The sequence below is a fragment of the Symphalangus syndactylus genome, chromosome 20 (assembly GCF_028878055.3).
Source record: "Symphalangus syndactylus isolate Jambi chromosome 20, NHGRI_mSymSyn1-v2.1_pri, whole genome shotgun sequence".
Classification (NCBI taxonomy): Eukaryota; Metazoa; Chordata; class Mammalia; order Primates; family Hylobatidae; genus Symphalangus; species Symphalangus syndactylus.
Genome location: NC_072442.2, coordinates 14,266,782 through 14,289,089, shown reverse-complemented (window position 1 = coordinate 14,289,089; position 22,308 = coordinate 14,266,782). Strand labels below are relative to the sequence as shown.

At 45.4% G+C, this 22,308-nt stretch overlaps 1 protein-coding gene across 9 annotated transcripts in view; it reads right to left on the bottom strand.

The window, feature by feature from the left end:
* Window positions 1–22,225, bottom strand: part of MSI2 (musashi RNA binding protein 2) — a 431,132-nt gene extending 408,907 nt beyond the window's left edge. For 6 of the 9 annotated variants that reach the window (XR_010117987.1, XM_063628454.1, XM_055256385.2 and 3 more), the window contains exons 1-5: window positions 21,904–22,152; window positions 21,570–21,610; window positions 21,165–21,246; window positions 20,361–20,445; window positions 16,529–16,570 (exon numbers count right to left, since the gene is read on the bottom strand). Coding sequence is in view for 7 of the 9 variants with exons in the window: in XM_063628454.1 (XP_063484524.1) it covers window positions 16,529–16,570; window positions 20,361–20,445; window positions 21,165–21,246; window positions 21,570–21,610; window positions 21,904–21,965 (312 nt within the window). In the remaining 2 variants the exon portion in view is untranslated. Of the gene's footprint in view, window positions 1–16,528; window positions 16,571–20,360; window positions 20,446–21,164; window positions 21,247–21,569; window positions 21,611–21,903 lie in introns of those variants that run through there. The other 3 variants (XM_055256382.2, XM_055256387.2, XM_055256389.2) reach the window with 3 other exon arrangements.
* Between the last annotated feature and the right edge of the window lie 83 nt (window positions 22,226–22,308).

Below are 22,308 nucleotides of genomic sequence, written 5' to 3'. Positions count from 1 at the left end.
AAAAAAAAAAAAAAAAATCTCACCAAGCTCACCAAGGGGTGGGGGTGGGGGGGCAGTGAGGGGACGGAGGTCTGAGTGGGAATGGAAGCAATAAAAAGACAGAACTCTGTCTGCCAAACACACGTAGGAACACTCTAAAACAGCAAATGGCCTTTGATCAGCTCTGCCTCAGTCAAGCAAGGCTTTTAAATTCAGATAGTACCAGGCTTGGGTTCCAAAACCTAATGTGGGTCTCCGTGTCCCTTGGGGATTGGTCCTCCTCTTGTCCCTCCTCCCCTTTCCTGCAGTGAAGTAGTTAAGATGTCAAGCAAGGGGAAACCCCAGTCCCCATCTCCTCGAAGCTGGGTGGTGCAGGGCACTTCATCACCTAAGTCCCAGACCATGCATTTTGGGCAGGCCTTGCCTCTTTCACCGCAATTCTCCCTCTATGGGAAACTGTTCAAATCAGAATGTCAATCTGTGCAGCTCAAATGTTTTCTTTCTTTTTCTCTCTTTTTAAGAGACAGGGTCTTGCTCTGTTGCGCAGGCTGGAGTACAGTGGTGTGATCATAGCTCACTGCGGCCTCAACCTCCTGGGCTCGAGACATCCTCCCACTTCAACCTCCTAAGTAGCTGGGACTACAGGCATATACCACCTCACCTGGCTAATTTTTGTATTTTTGGTAGAGAGGGTTCTCACTGTGTTGCCCAGGCTGGTCTCCAACTCTGGCTTCAATCAGTCCTCCCACCTCCACCCTCCTAGAGTATAGGTGTGAGCCACGGCACCCAGCCTCAAATGTTTTCTCAGTGTGGTCCCATCTAGTCCGTGTCTTGGCTCAACTCTCAGAAACCTTTGGTCAAATCACTATGGACCTGTTAACAGTAAAAGTAGCCCCCAGGAATAACGTGCTAGCCACCTCCCAGGCAGCGCACTTTATGAACACTGTCTCCTGTAAACATTACAACAGTCCTGTCAGGTAGATGCTCATATTGTATTATCCCATTTTACATATCAGGAAATTGAGGACTAACAGAGTTAAGTGAACTCCCCAAGGTCAAGCAGCTGGGAAACTATTAGGCCAGAAAGAAACCCTAAGACTGTCTGCCTGCTAAGCCTCTTCTCTTAAGCTCTAATCGGCACTGCTTCCCACCACGTGCCTTCTTCACTCTTCCTGTCTACAGATGGGGAAATCGAAACATGGAGCTGCAAGGCAAAGTGCCTGACGTCATGTTCAGCACATCAGCATTGGGCTAAGAGACCAAGAGACAGAAGTCAAGTCTCTCCCGCTAGGAATGGAACTTTCACACCCATGGTCTGCCATACTCCCTCATGACCCAAACCACCCTGTCAAAAAGAAAACCAGCCCGGGCACAGTGGCTCACACCTATAATCCCAGCACTTTGAGAGGCCGAGGCAGGCAGATCACTTGAGGTCAGAGGAGTTCGAGACCAGCCTGGCCAACGTGGCGTAACTCCGCCTCTATTAAAAATACAAAAGAATTAGCTGGGCATGGTGGCAGGTGCCTGTAATCCCAGCTACTTAGGAGGCTGAGGCAAGAGAATCACTTGAACCGGGAGGCGAAGGCTGCAGTGAGCCCAGATTGTGCTACTGCACTCCAGCCTGGGCGAGAGAGCGGAATTTCGTCTCAAAAAAAAAAAAAAGAAAAGAAAACCCAACCCCCAGTACATAGAAGAAAGGTCCCTAACATGATACAACCCAAGGAGAGCAGGTCCCTTCCTCTCCAGGTCTCCTTTCCCCTGACTATGCAGTGGGGCTCACTCACTGTCTCTGGTCTCATCCTTTCTGCCACTGTCCCCCAGGAGACCGAGTCAGCTCTGGGAAAACTTGGGAGCCAGGAAACCTTGAGCCTTAGCATAAAAATGAGGTGCCTCCGTTACCTGGCACTCACCAGGGACTTGCCTCAGAGAAATTCTAGCATCACCCAATTTGGAAACCAAGGAAATGAGTCCTGGCCCTTTTAGGAAGCTAGAGAGATGATCTTTACTTACAAAAAAGGAAACTGAGACAAACAGCAGTGGCAGCATGCTGGGAAACGTAGTAGCTCAGAACCCACACCCACCCGGGCCCTCTGGTCTTGTTCCTCCCTCAAGTTCTAGGGAATGCTTTGCACTTCTTTAGTAATTGGCCTCTCCTCTATCTTTCTCTGCATATTTCTTCCTTTGGCTTTTAAACCCAGAAACTTTCACCAAAAGCAAGCACATGCAAAAAGGAGCCATATTCGTGACAACAGTTGAAGCTACCTCATCAAGCAACTGAGGTCTAAACTGGCTCCTAATTAATATTAACCCTCCAAATCAGAGTCATGCTCAGAAAACCTTGGATGAAGAGATGCCAGGCGGGAGGGGAGTCTCCAATTTTCTTTTTACTTCATCTGGAAAATTAAGAGCACTGCTGATTTGAACAAGAAATCATCAAGGAAAGCAATCACAACTCCACACGGCCCATAACTCGATGGACTTGGATGTGTAACCTGCCACTTTCATGTGCGGAAATTAAAACGATTGTGGCAAGAATAGCAATGATGACATGGGTTTGTCCCTGCTCCTTCAGCCTTAGAAAATGTAAAAACCCCTACAGAATCTTCTGAAGGAGGTCAGGTAAAAGATCTTCCTTCTTTGTCAAAATAAACCAGTAGAAAACTCGTCCAAGACTGTGCTATACAGCCCTTCCCAAAAAGATGCTCCCCCAAGACTCTTTCTCTCCAAGGATAATGAACTTGAGGGAGGCGAGGGACACAATGAGCACAGGGAACTGAAGGAGGGAGGAGGTCCTGGAGACCCTCCACTCCAAACTCAACACTTGCTTGCTGTTTCTGCATTAATTACAATAAACTGCTTCATAGCCTAGTGATCACTTAATGGAGCAGCAAATATGGCTTTTTCCCTATAATTAGTCAATGTAATCTACTGCTATTTCCCTCCTCCCGGCCACCCCTTCTCTCCTTCCCTTTCCACCCTCTACACACTAACATTCACACGCACTCCATCCCCTGCCCAGGATCCACTTATAATCGTGATCTTGTTCCCCGTTCCCAGCAATATCTGGTAAATTCCACCCAATGGACATGAAGTGAAGGGGACCCACATACAGGGGATGCCCCAAGGGGTCTGGGGGTTTTCCCAGCCCCGACAATAGGTCTGAGCATCAGCATTCCCGGGCCAATGGCTGGGAACTGTGTTCATTTCCTGAGCTTCTACCAATCTTCTTCCCACTCGCGGGACAGGGCTCATGGGTTTGTAGATCAAAACCTACTATTCCATATCCCCAAGCAAAAGGTTCTATGAAAAAGTAACCCTTGCCCCCAATCCCAAGGTTCTCCCTCGCTCCCTCCTAGCTGGGGCTCTTTCATGTCTCTGAAGTTACTCCCTCCTCTTGGACCATCCAGCCCTGTGCTCCCAGTTCCTACCAAGTGTCAAAGGAACAAAGGCATCTTCAAAGGCTGGGGACACCATCTAAGGTTCCTAACTGAAATGATTTCCCTGCCCTTGAAAATGTGGCTTTTGTGAAATGAAGTTGCTAAAACGGCCCTTTGGCGTGTGGATTAGGGATAACAACACCCTCTTTTACGGCCTGCTTTTCTCCACTCAGATCTCTAAGGACTTATCAACTAACTTCAGATACTCTCATCACCAGCAAGAACAGAACACTTTGTATCTTTCCCATGTTCAAGATGCCTTTAAAATTCTTCTTTTGCTATTTATGGAGAAAAGAATTCACATTTTCTCAGTATCCATCATACACCAGGTACCTTATTTATACTGGCTCATTTAATCCCCACAACCCTATTATTCCCCTTTTTTTAAGTGCAGAATTGAAGCCCAGAAAGGCTGGAACACCTTCCTAAAGTCACAGAGTTAGTGGCAGTTATCAAGTTTCAAACTAGGTCCCTCTGAGTCCAAAGCCCGTGCTGCCAACAAACCACACACTTTGCTACGGCACATGAATTTGTCTGAATCCAAATTACACTGCAATTCTACCCGAGTCATATATATTCATATGCATAAACACACAACCACGTGTGTGTGTCTTCTTTTGTATTTCTCAAACATTACTTAAGGAAAAATACGTAAGGCAGAAGACAGCAGTACTCAGAGTTCTCCAACTACTACGTAAGGCAGGCACAGAGCATTTACCCAAACCTGCCACAGGACGTGCTCCTTTCTAACAACCCCACGACTCACACACCCATACACTTCCTTATGTTGCAGACACCATTCTAAACACTTTAATATGTTAAGTCCCATAATCCTTATGACAACCCCATGAAGGAGATACCGTCATCATCTCCATTGTACAGATGACAAAACAAAGGCACAGAATATTTAGATAGCTTGCTCAAGGTCACACAGCTGCAGTGGCAGAGCAAGGATTCAAAGTCTGGTTCCAGAGTCCATGCTCTTAAACGCTCATCTAGAACACCTGAAGAGAAAGTAATAAAAATAGCTACAGTAAAAATAACATTTTACTTCAATGTGTAAAATGCAGGGTGATGGGGGTGAGTGGGATCCAGCCTCTATTTGCAGTTTTGTTTTCCCATATTCTCAGGCCCCAGCCTATGTGGCATCAAGTCATTCACAAGCTGGTTTCATGATTTCTCTATTGTGAACGAATTCTTCTATTGAATCTCTCTTGTCAATATCTGAGACAAGGCCCAGCAAGCCCCAGGAGCAGGTCTCTAGGAAGCTTTTTAGAGCCCTACACAGGGGTAGATGTTTGAGGATGCTTGAGTTCAAACTCTTAGAGCACATCCACCCACCCCCCGCCACCCCAACTCCACGCTTGGGGCTTTTGTCTGGATAGCCCTGAAAAAAACAGACATTTCCCATGAATACAATCAGTTCTTCTCTTGGGATGCCCAGGGGGTCTGATCATCCTCACTCCACCATCTCTTTATAGCTTGGGGAAAGACCCAGGTGACTGTTTCCATGGCACCTTCTACTCTAATCCACTGGGGTCATGCTGCAGAGGGGCCGCTTGGAGGGCTAATGCCCTGAATGCACAGGCTTTGAGCAAACAGGATGATGTGGCGATAAAGGCAATCACAACATGCTAAGACAACGGCCTGCCAAACGCAAACTGCCCAGGCAGGACTTGTGCTCAAAAGAACTTTAATTGAATTCTTTCAGCAAGTGCAGCAGAAAAATTCATAATGAGGTCCTCCCCACCCACACCCCCACTATGTCAGTCTGTTCTGCAGTTGTGTGAATCCAGTAAAAAAAAAAAAAAAAAAAAAATCATTTTTAACAAGAATATGGGACGTGTATGGACATTAACCTGAACATCGTGTACTGCAGGGAAAAACAATGATCAAATCCAAGGATTTTTATTTTCAAAGCAATTTAAGTAAGGCATTCTGCCATAATCAGCTTTACTACCCCTATTAGTACAGGAAAACAAGTTCTGAACCTGGCTCCCTAGTGAAAAATGCAAAATTTGTATAATTAAAATTATACTTGTGAAATTCAAACACACTTTAATTTCCTAAGGGCCCCCTAATCAAGTCAGAAGTTCTTACTAAAACCAATTATCTGCTTTGGAAAACAGAAGAGGAAACATATACATGTAGCAATCTTGTGGAGATTCACAACCCAATTCTCTCCTACGTGCAAGCATCCTAATTTGATCCTTTTTCCCCAGGTAGAAGACATGGTGAATCCACTAGTTAGTTTTTATTAAGTAGTATATCTGAAAGTTGAAACATTTTTTGCTTGTTTGTTTGCCCCTAGCTACAAAAAGGACACATTTGAGAGATATCCCAGAGGGAACTGAGTTGAGAGGGATTTAAAAAATAGACTGTATCAGTAAATAGACACTGTGTTTCCACCCACTCCACTATACACCAGGCCCTATCTGGCTATTTTTCTTAAGATGTCGCAGCAGTTTTTCAAAACACTCGCCCAGTGCTGTTTAGAATGGTCACTCTAATGCCATGGCGAGGAATGGGATGAAAATACTAGCTTCCTTTCTGAAACCAGTTCGCAGCTGAGCCAGGTACTCTCAAGCTCCTATCCGGAAGTCAGCGAGACCTAGGTTTCTCACCTTCTTCTACCCACAACGTTGCAGCTTTTCTTGTTCTTGAGTAACTGGAAATTCTTGCACAAGAGCAACATGGAAATACGGATTACTTTCCAAGACACTGAAATATTTAAGAAGCAGTTGTTGCCATGTTCCATTTATGCCACCAATATGAAGTGTTATCGATCTAGGGCCTTTGGAGGGGCGGGATCTGTACACCAACAGGTTTTCTTTTCCCCTCTCCCTGGAATTCATTTCACAAATGAGAATATTGACTTTTCACACTCTTGGTTTGGTGTTCCAACAGTGCCCAGCTCTGTGATGTTGGCCTGACATGCCGTCCAGCCAGGCTCCAGCAGGTATCCAGAAAGTAAAAACAAAATGCCTCTAAGTTGAAAACTTTACTTTTCAGCAGGTGGGAATAAAGGACAAAACTCAACATTCATGGCCTCTTTAGGGTGGAGAACACCACAGTAAACCAAACAGGGTTTGGTGTTAAAAATTCCATCTGAAGACTTAGGAAACACAACTTGTGCATGCACAAACACACACAGGCGCCCATGCAAGCATGCAGAAGGAAACACTCAGCTGAGAGTAAGTCATGGGAACTGCTACTTGGCTGGTTCCTTGCCTCCCTCCCACCAGAGCGGTCACCTCATTAATGTCACTCAGCATCACATTTTGCTACACTAGGTCTTTCTGCACTCTGTTCCCCTAGGCGGCCCAAAAGCCTGCTTCCATTGTAAACTTCTGTGCTTTAGGAAACTATCAAAAGCTTTGATGGCAGAAAAGAAAAAAACTTTTATAGGGCTTCCCTCCTCACTCTTTCCCCTCCTCCAGTTTCTTTTCTTTGGTGCTTTATTCAACATCACTACACACACAAATCATGCTCTGAAAGTCGTTTACAATATGTCAGCTTAAAAAAAAAAAAAAAGATTGCAGTGGCCCGTCCATTTTGCAATTGCCCAAAGAGAATAATTCATTTCGGTGGAAGGTATAGATGAAGCCCTGAATACATTCCTACACCGTTTTCTGCCCTTCAAAACAATAAAAATGTAAAAACCCAGACGAAGGAAGGCCCAAGGTGGCAGGAACGAGAATCTCTTGACCCCCAAGGAATTTATTCTCCTAGATCTTCTGAAGCACTCTCTCCCCAGAATGCATCATCAAGACCATTTTATTAGATTTTTCTAAACCCTTGAAATTGTCACATAATTGAAACAGAAACAGCAATTTAGAGCTCTTGAATGGATTTCTTAAAAAGAAGACTCTGGGCTTGCCCAACACCCCCGCTCCTTGGCTGCTCATACCCCTAACCTAAATTTAAGGTCCTTGCACACAAAACCCTATTTATCTCATAAATCCTCCCCTGCCATAAAAGTTACACATTCTCCTAATGCCTTAGATTTCAGGACGTTTGAGAGAAACTCATCCCAGACAACAGGCTAAAAAAAGAATCCATTAGCATTAACTTGCCTGTCACAGCCAGTGACAAATAAATGAATGTGATGCTTTCAGATCAGTCATTGGTAGAGCTACCCCCGGGCAGATAAAGACCAGTACAGGGAGAGAGAAGACTCATGGGGAGACCTCTCACACAGCAGTGTCTCAGCTGTTCCCTAGCTGCTCCCCGGGACTTTACTCTCAGAGGCAGCAAAAACACAGGCATCAGATACGGAAAAGGAAATGAATTCCTAATGCCCATCAAGCATCCCCAAGATAAAGGCTGCATGCTATCTCGCCTCGAGAGCCAGGACCCCATGAGCAGGCCAAGCCACTGACACAGAATTTTCCAATCTCAATGTGCTGTTCTATCCCTCACCCTAGAAAGGAGCAACAGTGCTAATCAACCCACGAGCTGCTCGGTTATAAGGTCCTCTGATGATGGGGGCAGGGCCATCTTTCGGGGACAGTAACAGATGATGAATGCTTATACTGTACCCACAATGTGCAGCTATCACCCTAGGCCATTCATATGCATTAGCTCAGTCCATCTTACCCTTAGCAATTCTACAAAGGAGGGACGGTTGCTATCCCATTTAACAGGTAAAAGTGGAGGTGCAAAACCACTAAGTGACTTGTCTAAAATGCCATAGCTGGTAAGTGGCGCTTACCTATGCTAAACAGGCTCTCAGAAAACAGGTAACAAAAATTAACCTGAAGCTTTCCAGCTAGACTATCACAAATTCTATTCCTCAGCCTGAGCATTTTATAGCCATCAGGCAAAGTGGCAACCTCAACCCTGCCCACTCATGTTGGATGCAGCAAGGCTTAGCAGAGAGAACAAAGCCTTGGATTCAGAAAGACTTTGGTCCAAAAGCCAATCCTGAACCTTGCTAGTTCTATGGTTCTAGAAAGCTGTTTGCCCTCTCAGGCCCCAGTTTACCCACCTGTCAAATGGAGATAATACCAACTATTTCAAAGGATTGTCGTAAGGATTAAAGAAAATTCAGTATATAGTCTCGGTACTATGCCTATAACATATAAACTCACAATAAATGACAGTCATTATTCTGAATTAGGATTTTTCTTTTTAACTATTCAAAATCTCACAGCTAAAATAAAGCAAGATAGCAGCCAGGCATCCACCCTAAGGCTAACATTCCAGATGGTTGGAAGCCTGGTGCTATCTTCAAAAGAAGAGAGAATGGAGGATATCTTACCCTACTCTGGACCCAGTGGGACATCTGTCCCAGCTGGACTGACCAAGTGAGGCTGCTGCTACAACATACCACAGGGTGCTCAGCCCCAAGACCACACCTGCGCACTTCACGCCACACGGAAAGCAGAGATCATGATTCCAAAAATGCATATTCTTCACCAAGCAGCCACTCAGCCAAAGGCGACCCCAAGCAGATACCATCTATGAAGTCACAGGTCAGGCTGCTCTGAGCCACGGGACACACACTAGTGTTATACAGGCAATCTGTGATGTCCACATCGAGAAATGACACCTCACTGTCTACACATGGTGAGGTCATGATCACAGCTTAAACAAGGACAAAGTACAGGACTTTGGAATTGTATCTATATCATGGTCCCTTGTTAAGGAGGAAAAGAGGAGAGGATAGAAGGTAGAAACAAGAGAATGAGAGAGCTCTTTGTAAGCGGCCACACACCCCAAAGGTAGAGGTGGCATCTGCCAAGAGCATCACTCCTGAAGAAGAAGCGTCTACGGCAAGAGAGACTCTGGCCAGAGAGAACATAGCCTGAATTAAGCTTAAGCCACAAGCCCAGGGTGGAAGTTCTCCAGGCAACTGCATCAGCCATGGTCCTATCAGTGACCCCAGCTTCTATACGGGTCTGAATGAGCTCAGACCATTCCACAGAGCATCCCCATACACCCGCACAGACACACAACAGGTTCCCCACAGCACCTGTCAGTTTGCTTTGTTGGGCCCTCGAGGCCTTCTACAAACTGGCTCCAACCTACTTTGCAAGCCTCATGCCAGACCACTCTGCAGCACATACCCTTTGCGACACCTGCACACCCTGACCTTTCCTAGTTCCTGGCAGGAAGAAAGAACAGCATTCCTGCCATTATTCCTTCCTACCTGATCTTCAAGATCTGGGGCAAAGACCACCTCTTCCTAGAAGCTTAGATTGCCCTTCTTCAAAATGCTGTTCCTACCTCTCCTACTGTGGCCATCCTTTCCAGTATCACAGGTCACCCCTCCTCTGAACCTGGAGCTAATATTCTTAAAGACAAGAATTGTGTTTCTTCTGTCATTTTTCATTCCCTCTACCTAAATGGAAGTCCATGATGTACAAAAGTGCAGAAGTAAGGGCTAAGGATGGGGTGTTTTTTGTTTGTTTGCTTTTTTGAGACAGAGTCTCGCTCTGTCACCTAGGCTGGAGGGCAGTCGCGCGATCTCGGCTCACTGCAACCTCCGCCTCCCAGATTCAAGCAATTCTCTGCCTCAGCCCCCCGAGTAGCTGGGATTACAGGTGCCTGCCACCACGCCTGGCTAATTTTTGTATTTTTAGTAGAGACGGGGTTTCACCATCTTGGCTAGGCTGCTCTTGAACTCCTGACCTCGTGATCCACCCGCCTCGGCCTCCCAAAGTGTTGGGATTACAGGCGTGAGCCACTGCACCTGGATGGGTTTTTTTCTTTTTTAAATTATTAGTAAAATATGCTTGTGTCCAATGGAGAAGATAAGGCATGAACCCAAATACCATAAAACTCAGAACAAAGTACCTAACACAGTCCCCGGTGCTGAGCAGAAACTTGGTAAATAATTTCTGAACTACTGAAAGTGGCAACTGACTGTACTAAAGATATGGTCCACCCCACTCCCACCATCGCTTCTCCCTGGCTTTGGTGATCACACCTGACAGCATGTTATACACTTATCTGTTTGCTCACTGCTTATTTGCCCCACTAGAGCAAAAGTTTGGTGAGGGCAGGAACTTTGTCATATTCTCCACACTATCCCCCGAATTTTGCACAATATTTGGCATACGGTCGGTGCTTGTTTGGTGAATAAATGAATGAGTGAATGAGTGAATGCCTAGCACAACATGCAACAGATGTATGTGCTCCAAAAGCTTTTACTAATTTATTATTGTTGGAAGGGGCTTAACCAAAGAAAAGGTAAGTGCTGTGGAAATCCAAAGAAGTATGACTGTTTCCACAAAGGGGCAGGGACAACTTCATGGAAAAGATAATGATGAAGCTGGGCTTTCAAAGAGGGTCTGTTGTGTACAGAGAAGGGAAGGGCAGTGCAGAGAGGGAAATCTGCAAAAGGACAGGTTTCTCAGAGAAGGGTGAGCATTCAGTTTCAAGGCAGCAAAAACTAGAAGAATTTAGAGATAAGGTGGAAAAGACCCCAGTACAGATTTTGAAGGACCTTAATTAAGCACCAAGCTAAGACGTTGAGACTGTGTTCCGTGCGCATCAGGAAGCACTGAGTGTTTCCTGAATCCCTCCAAAAGTGGGTGCACGCACAGAGTTGGCAATGAACAAGGATTAACCCAGCTCTTGTTAAATGAACACACTAGATCAAACGGGAAGAGAGAGATGATGAACTACATCTCCCCTGTGTGTTCTCGGGGTTTTCGGCCGAAGACTGTCCGGGTTTAAAAATACAAAATAGGACACAAAGAATGGACGCCGACCCAAGGGGCACCTGAGATGGTCAGCTGGTTCCTCCGAGACTGCCTTCTCCTCCCTTCCTGGGCAGCAGAGGAGGCTCACCTGTCTGCCAAAAATCATCTGACACAGAACACAGGAGCTTCGTAGTCCTAGGAGACTGACCTTAACGATGAAAGGAAAGCATGTGAGGAACGGCAAAATCCAGGGAAAGGACATTGGTAGGACAAGGTGCCCCTCCTCCTTGAGCTGACACCTGCTACTGACTTGGAACATAGGAAGGAGCGGTGCTCACCGACAAGAAAGAAGCTAAGCCACTAATCCTCCCAGGTCCTCGCTGCTGTGGAAAAGGGCTGCAGACACACCACCACATCCTCGCTGGGAACGAGAAAACCCACTGGCAGGCCGGTTCACGGTGGCTGCTGAGATGACAGCTGCAGATCATCCAAGATGGCAAGATGCTAGAATGACCCGACCCACAGCAGCAAGGGAAGGCCAGATGCCGAAAACTCACCCTTCGCCCTTGAGAAGCTGCCAAGAAACCACTCCCCAGAACAGGAGGTGTGCGTGTACACGCTCGGGCTGCCATTGCACCCATCTGGATGCGTGCTTAGCAGAGAACCTTCCAGGGCCCTGAAGCCACGTCAGAGGACAAGACAGGAACAGGAAAACCTAACTGCTAACTCAGCCCTGCTACAACCTAAGTGTGGATCTGAAGCAACCAACGTAACTTTACTGGGTAGCAGCCACCTCCACGGTGAAAAAAGCAGGCTGGATTCAGTTCATTCACTTAGTTACTAAACAGCAGCCACCAACAGTTCCCTGCCCTCAGGGGGCTTACATTCCAATTAAGATTTTCCTTCAGTCATTTCACCATTGTATTTTTTTTTTTTTATTCTATTAAAATAATTATCTGGCCAGGCGCGGTGGCTCATGCCTATAATCCCAGCATTTTGGGAGGCCAAGGCAGGTGGATCACCTGAGGTCAGGAGTTCAAGACCAGCCTGGCCAACATGGTGAAACCCTATTTCTACAAAAATATAAAAATTAGCCAGGCATGATGGCAGGTGCCTGTAATCCCAGCTACTCGGGAGGCTGAGGCGGGAGAATTGCTTGAACCCCGGAGGCGGGGGTTGCAGTGAGCCAAGATCTCACCACTGCATTCCAGCCTGGGTGACAGAGTGAGGCTCCGTCTTACAAATAATAATAATAATAATGATAATAATAATAATAATAATTCTATAATAATAATAATTCTATAATAATAAGATCAACAGACATTTGTGGGGTGCTATTTTATGCCAGACACCCAGTGAAGAATTTTGCATTTATCCTGCAAACAACTGCAGGCGGTGAGTACTATAATTTTCCCTCTTTTACAAAGGAGGAAACTGAGCCTTGGGGAGGCTTAAGTGACTCGCCCCTGGCCACCCCGCTGTGACTGAAGGCAACTAGAAATAGGTTAAAGAAGTGAGATCTCCCTGTATCAACAGATGAGGTTCTGGCCTCTAAAAGTTATGGAAGGAAATGGCAATTGGGAAAAGATGGGAGTGTTTTCTTACACACAAGGATAATTAAGACAGATGGTGAGTACACCCAGACCTCGCTCTTGCTGAAAGATGCTAAAGAGTCTCTTGGTTCCTCCACACACAAGAAAAGAACCCATGAGCTCAAGCAAAACTCTTCCAGACAGCCAACACTCCAGTCCAAAGGGAGCAAAGAACAGGGAGTGATGGATCCCCATCATCCTCATGTCTCCAAAGGCTTCAAATTAAGTCATCTTTTTAGAAGAGCAAGACCATTTTAATTTTTAAAAAGATAAGGGGAGGAGGGAACTCTTACATATTTTACAAAATGAAATAATCATCCAGAGAAATAGGAAGATATAGAATGAACCAGTCTTCTTGCCCTGATCAAAATATACTTCACTAATTAACAGCCTCTAGTCTCTGAAGAGTCTCCCCACTCTACTTCACTTGAGATGTGAACATTTACATCACAAAGGGGGATACATACACTGTAGGATTCAAAACCTTCCTTTGGTGACTTATTAAAATTCTGGTCTAAACAGATTTTTATTTATATGATACATTAGAGAATATTATGACAGTACTAATATGAAATCTGTTCTTCACTGCCATGGATTTTCTTTCATTTTAAGTTACCATTTCTTTCCACTAGTCTTGTTTTAACACCTCCACGGAATATTTCTCTGGCGAGCGTTAGCAAGGAGGGACAGCCAGAAAGCAGAGAAACTCATTTTAACTGAAACACACACTGACATATCATTTACAAGCTCCTCGCCCAGCCCACGAGGATGGGCAGGGTTCCCTCTGCCACTGTGACCTGAACACAAAAACACAGTTTTATTGAAGGGAGATAAACGATAAATAAATCAGGGTCGACTTGAAGTTCTACGCTCCTGCCAGCCGGGCTTTGGCCCCCAACACTAACTCCAGTCTGAAATCCCAGTGGCCAGGCTCAAATTCTATTGGAAAATAACCGTAGACAGAGAAGACACATTCTCCCCACCCTGTCCCAATTCCCAACCACCATACAACCTTGGCATTCACTCTGTCGCCTCACTGGGGTTGAGTAACTCCAGAACCATCTGAAAAGATGGCCGGAGGGGTCAGATCGAAAGATATAAGACAGTGTCACACACTGGTATAACATGATGGGGCAAGGCAAATCACCTAGGCCCAGGAACGCAGAACTTCAAAGTCCTGGGCTTCTGGCTATGTTCCCTCAGCACAGCCCGCTGACCTCTCTGAGCCCATCTCCTGTTGCATAGCAGAGGGGCCGTCCCCTGAGGTACCCCCACAGCATGGCACATTGGTGAAGGGCCCAGTTCTACAGCCAGGTTGCCTGGTTATGTCTCCTGGACATCCATCTGTGCCTCAGTTTCCTCATTTATAAAATGAGCTCATACTAGTACTCTCCTCATAAGGCTGCGTGAGGATTAAATGGATTAATAAAGCCCCTGCAATAGTGCCTGGCATATAAATTCAACTAGTATCATTATTATTACTCAGCCTCTCACAGGATTGATGTGAGGACTTAATAAAAATGGCAGTAAAAAATAGCAGGTTAGCCAGGCACAGTGGCTCACGCCTATAATCCCAGCACACTGGGGGGCAGAGGTGGGAGGATAGCTTGGCCCAGGAGTTCAAGACCAGCCTGGGCAACACAGTGAGATCCCATCTCAAAAATAAATAAATAAATAAGATAGCAGGTTAATGCTTCTATGGCATTACCATGCAACATGTCTTTTTTCTTTTTCAGTCCCTTTACCTTTATTAATTTATGTAATCTGCAGAAAAACTCTATGAGATGGAAAAACAAAGGTTCAAGGAAGTTAAACGATCAGTTCAAATTCACACGGCTAAGGAGTGGCACCGTCAGGATCCGAACGCAGGCTGTCCCACTTGCAAACAACAAGTGGAACAGTGATGAGAAAACCAACAAGAAAAATAATGACAATGACGCAGACCTTTGTCGCAGACCATGCTCTTTTACTCTACACAAAAACCTCTGGGAGAGCTATGTCATCACTCCTATTTTACAGATGAGCACACTGAGACTAAGAGCAGGTTAGGAACAACAGCCAAATGCCCCAGGAGATGGAATTCAGATGGAGACAATGAACAGCCAAGTCCTCTGTAAAGTGAAGTATGTCGTACACAGTAAGGTGTTATTATTAAATCTCTAGAATTCATGGAAAGATGTTCTCCCCCGACTGGTTTCATGTTAATTCACCTACAAACATTCCAGATGTGGAGTTGAGGGTTGGGAGAGGAATGCACACTTTGACAAGTTTGAGAAATATTCTGTCTCGTTTTCAAGTTGAATGCATCACTGCAGAGTGTATTAAAGTGAAATATTGCTTTTCTCGTTTAAAAACAAAGTTAAGGAAGGGGGACAACAAAGGGGAGAGAAAAACAGGTCAAACCCGTGGTTTTACCAAGTAAGGGATTTTTCCAGCTTCCCTCTTGGGTAATCTGATCCAAGCTCTGAGTGATCAAATGACTAACCTGGAAATTTGAAGATTCACACTTATGGAAGAAACAGCAATTCTTCCAGACCCAGGAAATACTAACTCTGGGAAGCCCTCTGAAATGTGAAGGATCACAGATAGTTTGGGAAGTAACTAAAACAATAAGGACAATTCCAAATTCGTGCTAAGTACAGAAATAACCTAATCATTAATTCCTATCATTCGCTTAAGCATTACAAAAAAATGCCTGAAGAAAATATTTCATTGTATTTACTTAAAAAGTTGTGTTTCCGTCTTTAAAAAAGGGAGAGGAAAGAGAACAAGGAGGGAGGGAGGGAAGGGAGGAGGGAAGGAAGGAATCAATCAATCAAGTGGTGCACTCCAGACCTGAAATTCTCAAAGTACCATCACAATCACCAAATTTTTCTATATTAATGTGCAAAACCATTCCTCTCTTTACACAATTAAAAGGTTCCACTTCTGGGAGACTATGCGTAAAGAAATAAACTGAATTTGCTAAAGCCACAACCTTTTCCGACTTACAATCAGAAGCTTCAACTTTTCCCCTTTCCCTAAAAGAATGATAAATCCAGAAGATACATAAAAAGCATTTCTTCCAGTGCTACATAAGGAAGAAAAAAAGTAACTAAAAAGTGTAAATGTAACATGTAAGCCATAAGCCCTTCCAATTTAACCTTAGGCTTCATGCAACTGTGTTCTCATAGCCACACCTGGCAAGCTCAGTGAAAACTATGTTAACGACACACTTCTAAAAAAGTGAAGCCCTATCTCAATTCTTTAAGCAAGTCTTGTAGTGCCACTCCTACAAGGTTACAACATTTTCAGGACTTCTCCACCCAGGCACCAGCACTTGCACAAATAAGAAGCACTGTTGGTTCCAAGTATGCCCTGACTTATCTAACCAACCTAAAACCAAGATATCCACTGCTCGCTCTCCCAGATTTAAGGCTTTATGGGCCTAAGAAGTTGTTTTTTCCAAGAAAGGGTCAGCTGTTTAGTTAAACTCTACTCCCCTCCATAAACTCCAAGTTGTAAAGCCTCAAAGAGTACCCTCCAAAAGAGTCACAAGGAAATGTTCGACTTTTCCTGATGTGATATTGGAAATGCTTAAAAAACAAACAGAATCCTTGCAAAAAATACTGCAGTCGATGGAACCACGTCCTCCCACTAAGCATCAGACTTGTCCCTGCCCCCAGGTGGACGTTCAGAAGCCACCTTGAGATGGCTAACTTAGAGACGCATGGTTATCTCACAGGACTACTTGCCCAGCCTGTCCTGATACCCCGAAGGAACAGTGAATACCAGGCTTCAACAGTTCATTGCCAATGCTGTTTGAAACTGGAAATTCTCGGCAACCATCTCCGAGTGCTAAAATCCTACTGATGATTCTCCTACTTACCTTGGGTTGCGCTCGACGAGGAAATGCAACTTTGGGGTCAATCTGGGAAACAAAATAGAAAAGCAGGAGTCAATAAAGTACTTTAAGAAAAGGAAAAAATACATGATTAATCACCTAATTATTAATCACTCATTTCTCAGGCTTATAATCCAGCTTTTAGTAACTTCTCAGGCAACTCAAAAGTCTCTTAAACTTTGATCTCAACTTTAACCATCCCTCCAACAGATCATATAACTAACATAGCTAGCTAGCCTTTCTGAAATGACCCACCATGCATTTCAGTGTGTGATGCTCTTAATAAACCAGATCTCATGTAATTCTTACTTAGGCAAGGGCTTCTTCTTCCAGACACTGAATATTAAATGGTATCTACATCTAATTTGCTATGCGTGGCTGGGAGAAAAGATGGGAGCATCATCATCATTGGGAAAAAAATCATAACCTGAAAATTAAATGTAAGTATTCTCTAGCAGTAGGTAATTGGATGGTATTTCTTCTCCCTGATGATAACTAAACAACACAGGAGGGGAAGGAGATTGCAAAAATTTTTTAAATCAACAACATCCAAAAATTCCCCATAGACATCCAACACAGTGCTCTGCTTGAGTTAATTAATTCATTTTAGCAAAAGTAAAGTTACCCAGGATTAATCAAAAAGATCATCTGTTCTGTAGTTATACCTCAAAAGATAAAAAATAATTTTTTTAAGTAAAGAAAATGAAGCATGTGAGCTAAATCCACCTGGATTTTAAAAACAAAAGGGAGTAAAAATCTATAAGCAACCTAAACCCAAGTTAGAAAAGAAATCCCATCATGGGGAGGGCACCAAAAAAAAAAAAAAAAAAAAAAAGAAGTAGTCAGAATCTAGTGCAACAAGTAGGGAATTCCCCTACCCCAACCTCAATCCGAATGGAAAAACATCCTCCAGTCCAAATCAGACACTTGCAAAACGCATGATGCTCAATCAGGGTCTAGCTGTACAACTCAGAACAGTTCTCCCGGAAGCATGTGAATCTAACAGGCTGATGTGAGGGAGGAAAAAAGTGACTGCACAGATAAAAAGAGGAGAAAAGAAATGTGAAAATATTCCCGTTGTCGGTTTTCATTCAATGTCTAAATGTCACAAATCTTTGGGTAAAGATGTAACACAGATTGTATAAACATTGCTACCAGTTATTTATTTCCAGGCTTTGGCTTTCATATTAAAATGTTTTCCTTTCAAAAAGTAAATCTGAGCTTTGTTTTCACTTCTGCCATGAGAGGGAGGGGGGGAAAAAGAGTAATGCTGTGGAGGAAAGTAGGGAGGTGAGGGTGGGGAGTGGGAAGCATGGAGGATAGTTCATTTGTTCCCTGACTTACATCACCTAGGGTCTCAGCCGGAAAGACAAACGAGGATTTCCTGCTGTTATTACGGTGGCTTAAAGACCTAATAAAAGTCTGCATTGCATTCCCTACCTTTAAACATCACCTGAGAAATGAGAGATTACTTTTCAAAAACTAAAATAGACAAAAATCTCTGATCTAGAAAACTACCCTTTCATAAAGATTAACATTACTGCATCTACAGGTGTGTCCAGCACTGACTAGCACTTGTCTATAAGAGAAATACAACAGGTGTGGATTTTCCATTCTGTTGACGTACGTAAGACAGAGGTGTCTTTTTATAAATACTCCCCAGAGGGTGTTTTTTTAGTTGGCCGGCACACAATCGCAATCAGAAATCACCTTGTTTATGGGGTAACAGGTGTGGGGTATGTTGAGGGAGATGCCAGGAGCTGGAAGAAGTAAGGTGCAGTGAAGAAAGTGAAGTACTAAAGAAAATTTAAATCACAAAACTAAAAAGCCAATTCAGAACTCCTGGATGGTGTGTGGCCATATCAGAGCATTATATCATGATCAAAGTTCCCCAGTGTGCAAAGTTTACATGCTGAGATCTCTGAAGGAGAGGAAGGGTCAAGTTAAGCATGGCAAATCCCAACCTTTTGCACATCCCTGTCAACTATTTTTTAAAAAACAAACAAAAAAGAAAACTACCAAAAATTAAAACATTAGTTAGTTAGGTACAGCTCTACTTACTGTATCTACAAGTCCTCTAGGCAAAGACTAAGGTACTATTTTGGATGTGAATGGCCGTTACCTAAACAAAGCTTTTAAGGTAACGGTAAACAAGATCCTCGTTTCCATGTCAATAAACCAACCGCTTCTGCCTCCTGCACTGAACGTTGAAACAAAGTCAAAAGCTAGGTTACACTAAATAATAGTGACCAAAACATGTCTATAAACAATCAGAGAGGGAAACTGCAGGCTTTGCACCTGATACAGAGGAATATGACCCACCAGCCACCACAGAAACCAAATACTGTTCCTCCCACCCAGGTAGCAAGAGGGGGTGGATGATAAATTCCCAAATTTGCCTTGAAAAGATTTTCCTCTTTAATTTCACTAGCTTTTTGAAATGGCTAGCCACGAAATCAAGGAGAGAAAAATTTTTCAGACATCCGTTATCATCCTGCAAATGATTTCTGAAATTAAATTATCTAAAAGTACAAAAGGCTGGGCTGCATGCAAGCTATGACAAGTCCAGGACAATCAATAAAGCAACTAAGAGTACAGGTGGGTTTCTTTCTTAGGAGAAGGCACGCACACCTGATCTCTTTGATCAGAGAAAGAGGGTGAATTTGCAAAATCAATTCAAGTGCACCGAAGGTTGCCAGGTTTATTTTCTTTCCTTCTCTTCCATTCAATGTTAAAGCCAAAAGGGGCTTGAAAGATCACCTCGGTCCACTTATTCTACAGAAGAGGAAATTGAGACCCAGAGGTAGGGAATGTCTTGCTCACTTTCATAAGAGGCGGATGGAAGTAGAGCCCCATCTCTGGCCTTGTCCCACTACCCATCACAGAGGAGTGAAGTTCCATGCAACCCAGCACTACAGCCCGATGTCATCTTAAGGCCTCTGTTTGGGGCAGATATATATTAATAAAAACCGTGGGGAAACTCTGGTAGACATAAAGGGAAGGGAGGAGAGGCAGGAAGCCCACACAGGGGCTAAATAAAACACTGCACACTCCCCCTCCTATTAAATGTATTGTTATATACCGACACTCTTTCTTCCCTTCCCCTTCTGACCTCTGCCTGGAGGCTTTTCCCCCTTCTACTCTGGATTTTTAAAACTTGTAATGTATAGAAGTACCCACACTTAAATGAAAGGATCTGAGAAAGAAAAGGAAGGAAAAAAAAATCACTTTGAAACCCCCAGGCCTTATCAGCCTTAGATTTCACGCCATCTGGAGTCACCCCAGTGGATGCCCAGCTCAGCTCTGCCAGCGTCCCCTTCCCTTCCCAAACCACATTCCAAATCCCAAGTGCCCCAAGAGAAACCTGTTGCCTGGACCTGTAATTAGCGCCCTCTCCCCTCCTTCCCACTGCTGTCCCCCTTGGCCACAAAGCAGGCTGTGCCTTCTCAAAGCTGATCCCCACAGCCACAGTTGGTAACGCGTGCTGTGCTTGGCTGACAAAGAAAAGTTGCATTTGCTCTCTGGTGGAGTTTCTCTGCACAGTCCCCAGGCCGGGAAGGCAGACTCTCCCGGAGCCGAACCCTCTTCTCCCCAAGCCTAACCTTGGCAGCATCTGAAGCTGCAATGGGACAGGCTCTAAAAAGAAAACCCCAAAGCCAGCCACAGCAGCAAACTTCTGAGCCAACTCGCTAGCTCAGTTTAAAACTACCCAGTTCTAGCACAGAAGCAAAAGAAGGCACTGTCCCTTTAAATGGGGCTGTCAATGCCCAGATCGTTCCTGAAAAGGGGCGAACAACAACAACAAAAAGCAACCTACCGTCTTGGAATCTAACTCATGGTGGGGCTGACCTAATACTTTATCTACACTTGCTGGGTCTGCGAACGTGACGAAACCGAAGCCTCTGAAAAGAGACAAAGAGGGAGAAAAACAAACAAGAAAATGTGACACCATTGAAAGCAACAAGGGGTGAGACCTAAGGCTGAATGAAGAGCAAAAGTTGCCCCCCCCCCGCACCCCCACTCCCACTCCCCTCCTCCAATTCCCCTCCTGCCTGCAGCCCTCCACCTCGCAAGAAAAAACATCAAGGTTAACGGGGGAAGTGGAACGGGGGCAGGGAGGGTGGAGGTAACTTGGAAAATGCTGGTGCCTCCACTCTTTGGCCACCTCAGTTTCCTCTCCTCCTCCCCTTCCCTTTCTTAACGCTTTGTTTTATTCCGAAGAAAGCCCGGCACTTAGAAGAGATTCACCACCATCTTTCTAAGAGGGATCTTAAGAGTTTGGGGAGCTGGGAGTGTGGGGGAAACACACATTAAGATAAAAAAAAAAAAAACTATGAGAAAGTAAATGAAGCTGAATGTCATTTTAAACAGAGAAAAAGAAGCGACGGGAAAATGACTTAAAGCAGAGAGATGGGTATCTCTGTATCCAGAGTTCAGCTCCAATTAACAATAACCTCTGGGGTTACTGGGGGGCGGTGGGGGTGGTATAGAGCGCCGTTCGAGATCAGCCACGCGCCTGAGCCCCATTCTAATCCGCTTAGCTACTTCCGAAGACACCTCCAAAAATAAAACTTCAACTTTGTTCTAAAATAAAGACAAAATCCAGAAGGGAATGGTTTACCTGGAGCGTTTCGTAGTGGGATCTCTCATGACCATACATTCTCTAATTTCTCCAAATTTGCTAAAATAGTCTCTAAGGCTATCTGTAGAGAGAGAAAGAGAGAGATGGGGGGGGAGAGAAGGTGTGGAAAAAGAAAGCAATGCAAATTTTGATCAAGGACAAAATCCAAAAGTAGTTTTCTGTTGTTATTCTGTTTTGTTTTTGCATTTTTTGCACACGCGGGGGAAATTCGGCAACAGAGGTCGCATAGAGGGCTCAGAAAGGATTTGCTATTTGAAAAAATAACCTTGCACAGGAGAAGTGGGGAGCCAATGGCGGGGGGGGGGGCTCCTACACCGGGATAACAAAGAGCAATAAAGAAGCCAAGAAGGGGGGGACCCAGGCGTCCCCCCCTCCCTCCCTTACCTGGTGAGGTCTGCCAGCTCAGTCCACCGATAAACATTTTACTAGAGGGAGAAAACATAACAGAAGTGAGCACCGATGTCAGATCGGCCATTTTGACGTGTAACTTACAAAAGCTAAAAGGAAAGCGGGGGGGAGCGAGCGAGCGAGAGCCGGGAGGTGGGGTGGGGGAGAAGGTGACGGCGAAATGCAATCCAAAGGTGTGTAACTTCCACGGGGGGGGCGCGCGGGAGAGGCGGGGGGGCGCGGGAGATGCCCGGCTCCGCGCACCGCCGTCCCTGCCGCTGCAAGGAGAGCGAGCCCGAGGCGGCGCGGTGGGCAGCGGCTGGAAACTTACCCGGGGTCGTGCTGGGAGTCGTTGGCGCTGCCCGAGGTGCCTTGGCTCCCATTTGCCTCCATATCTGAGCCCCCCCGCCCCCCCACCCCCAAAAAACCGAGCCCCACAGCGATCGGAGCGGAGCGGCGGCCGGCTCCGAGCCCCGAGATCTCCGCTCCCTCCTCCCCCTCCTCCTCCCCCCCGCCCGGGCTCCTCCGAATCTCTCTGCGAGCGGCGGAGCCGGGGCAGCGGCGAGAGCCGTCACACGTGGGCTCGGCTTAGCTCAGCCCCGCTGCCTCGCACACCCCCCGTCCCCGCCCCCCCGGCCCATCCCCACCTCTCCCCCTCCTCCTCCCCACCCCCATCTCCTCCTCCTCCTCCCCCTCCTCCCCGGCGCACGTGGGGCGGAGTTCTAGAACGTCGTGT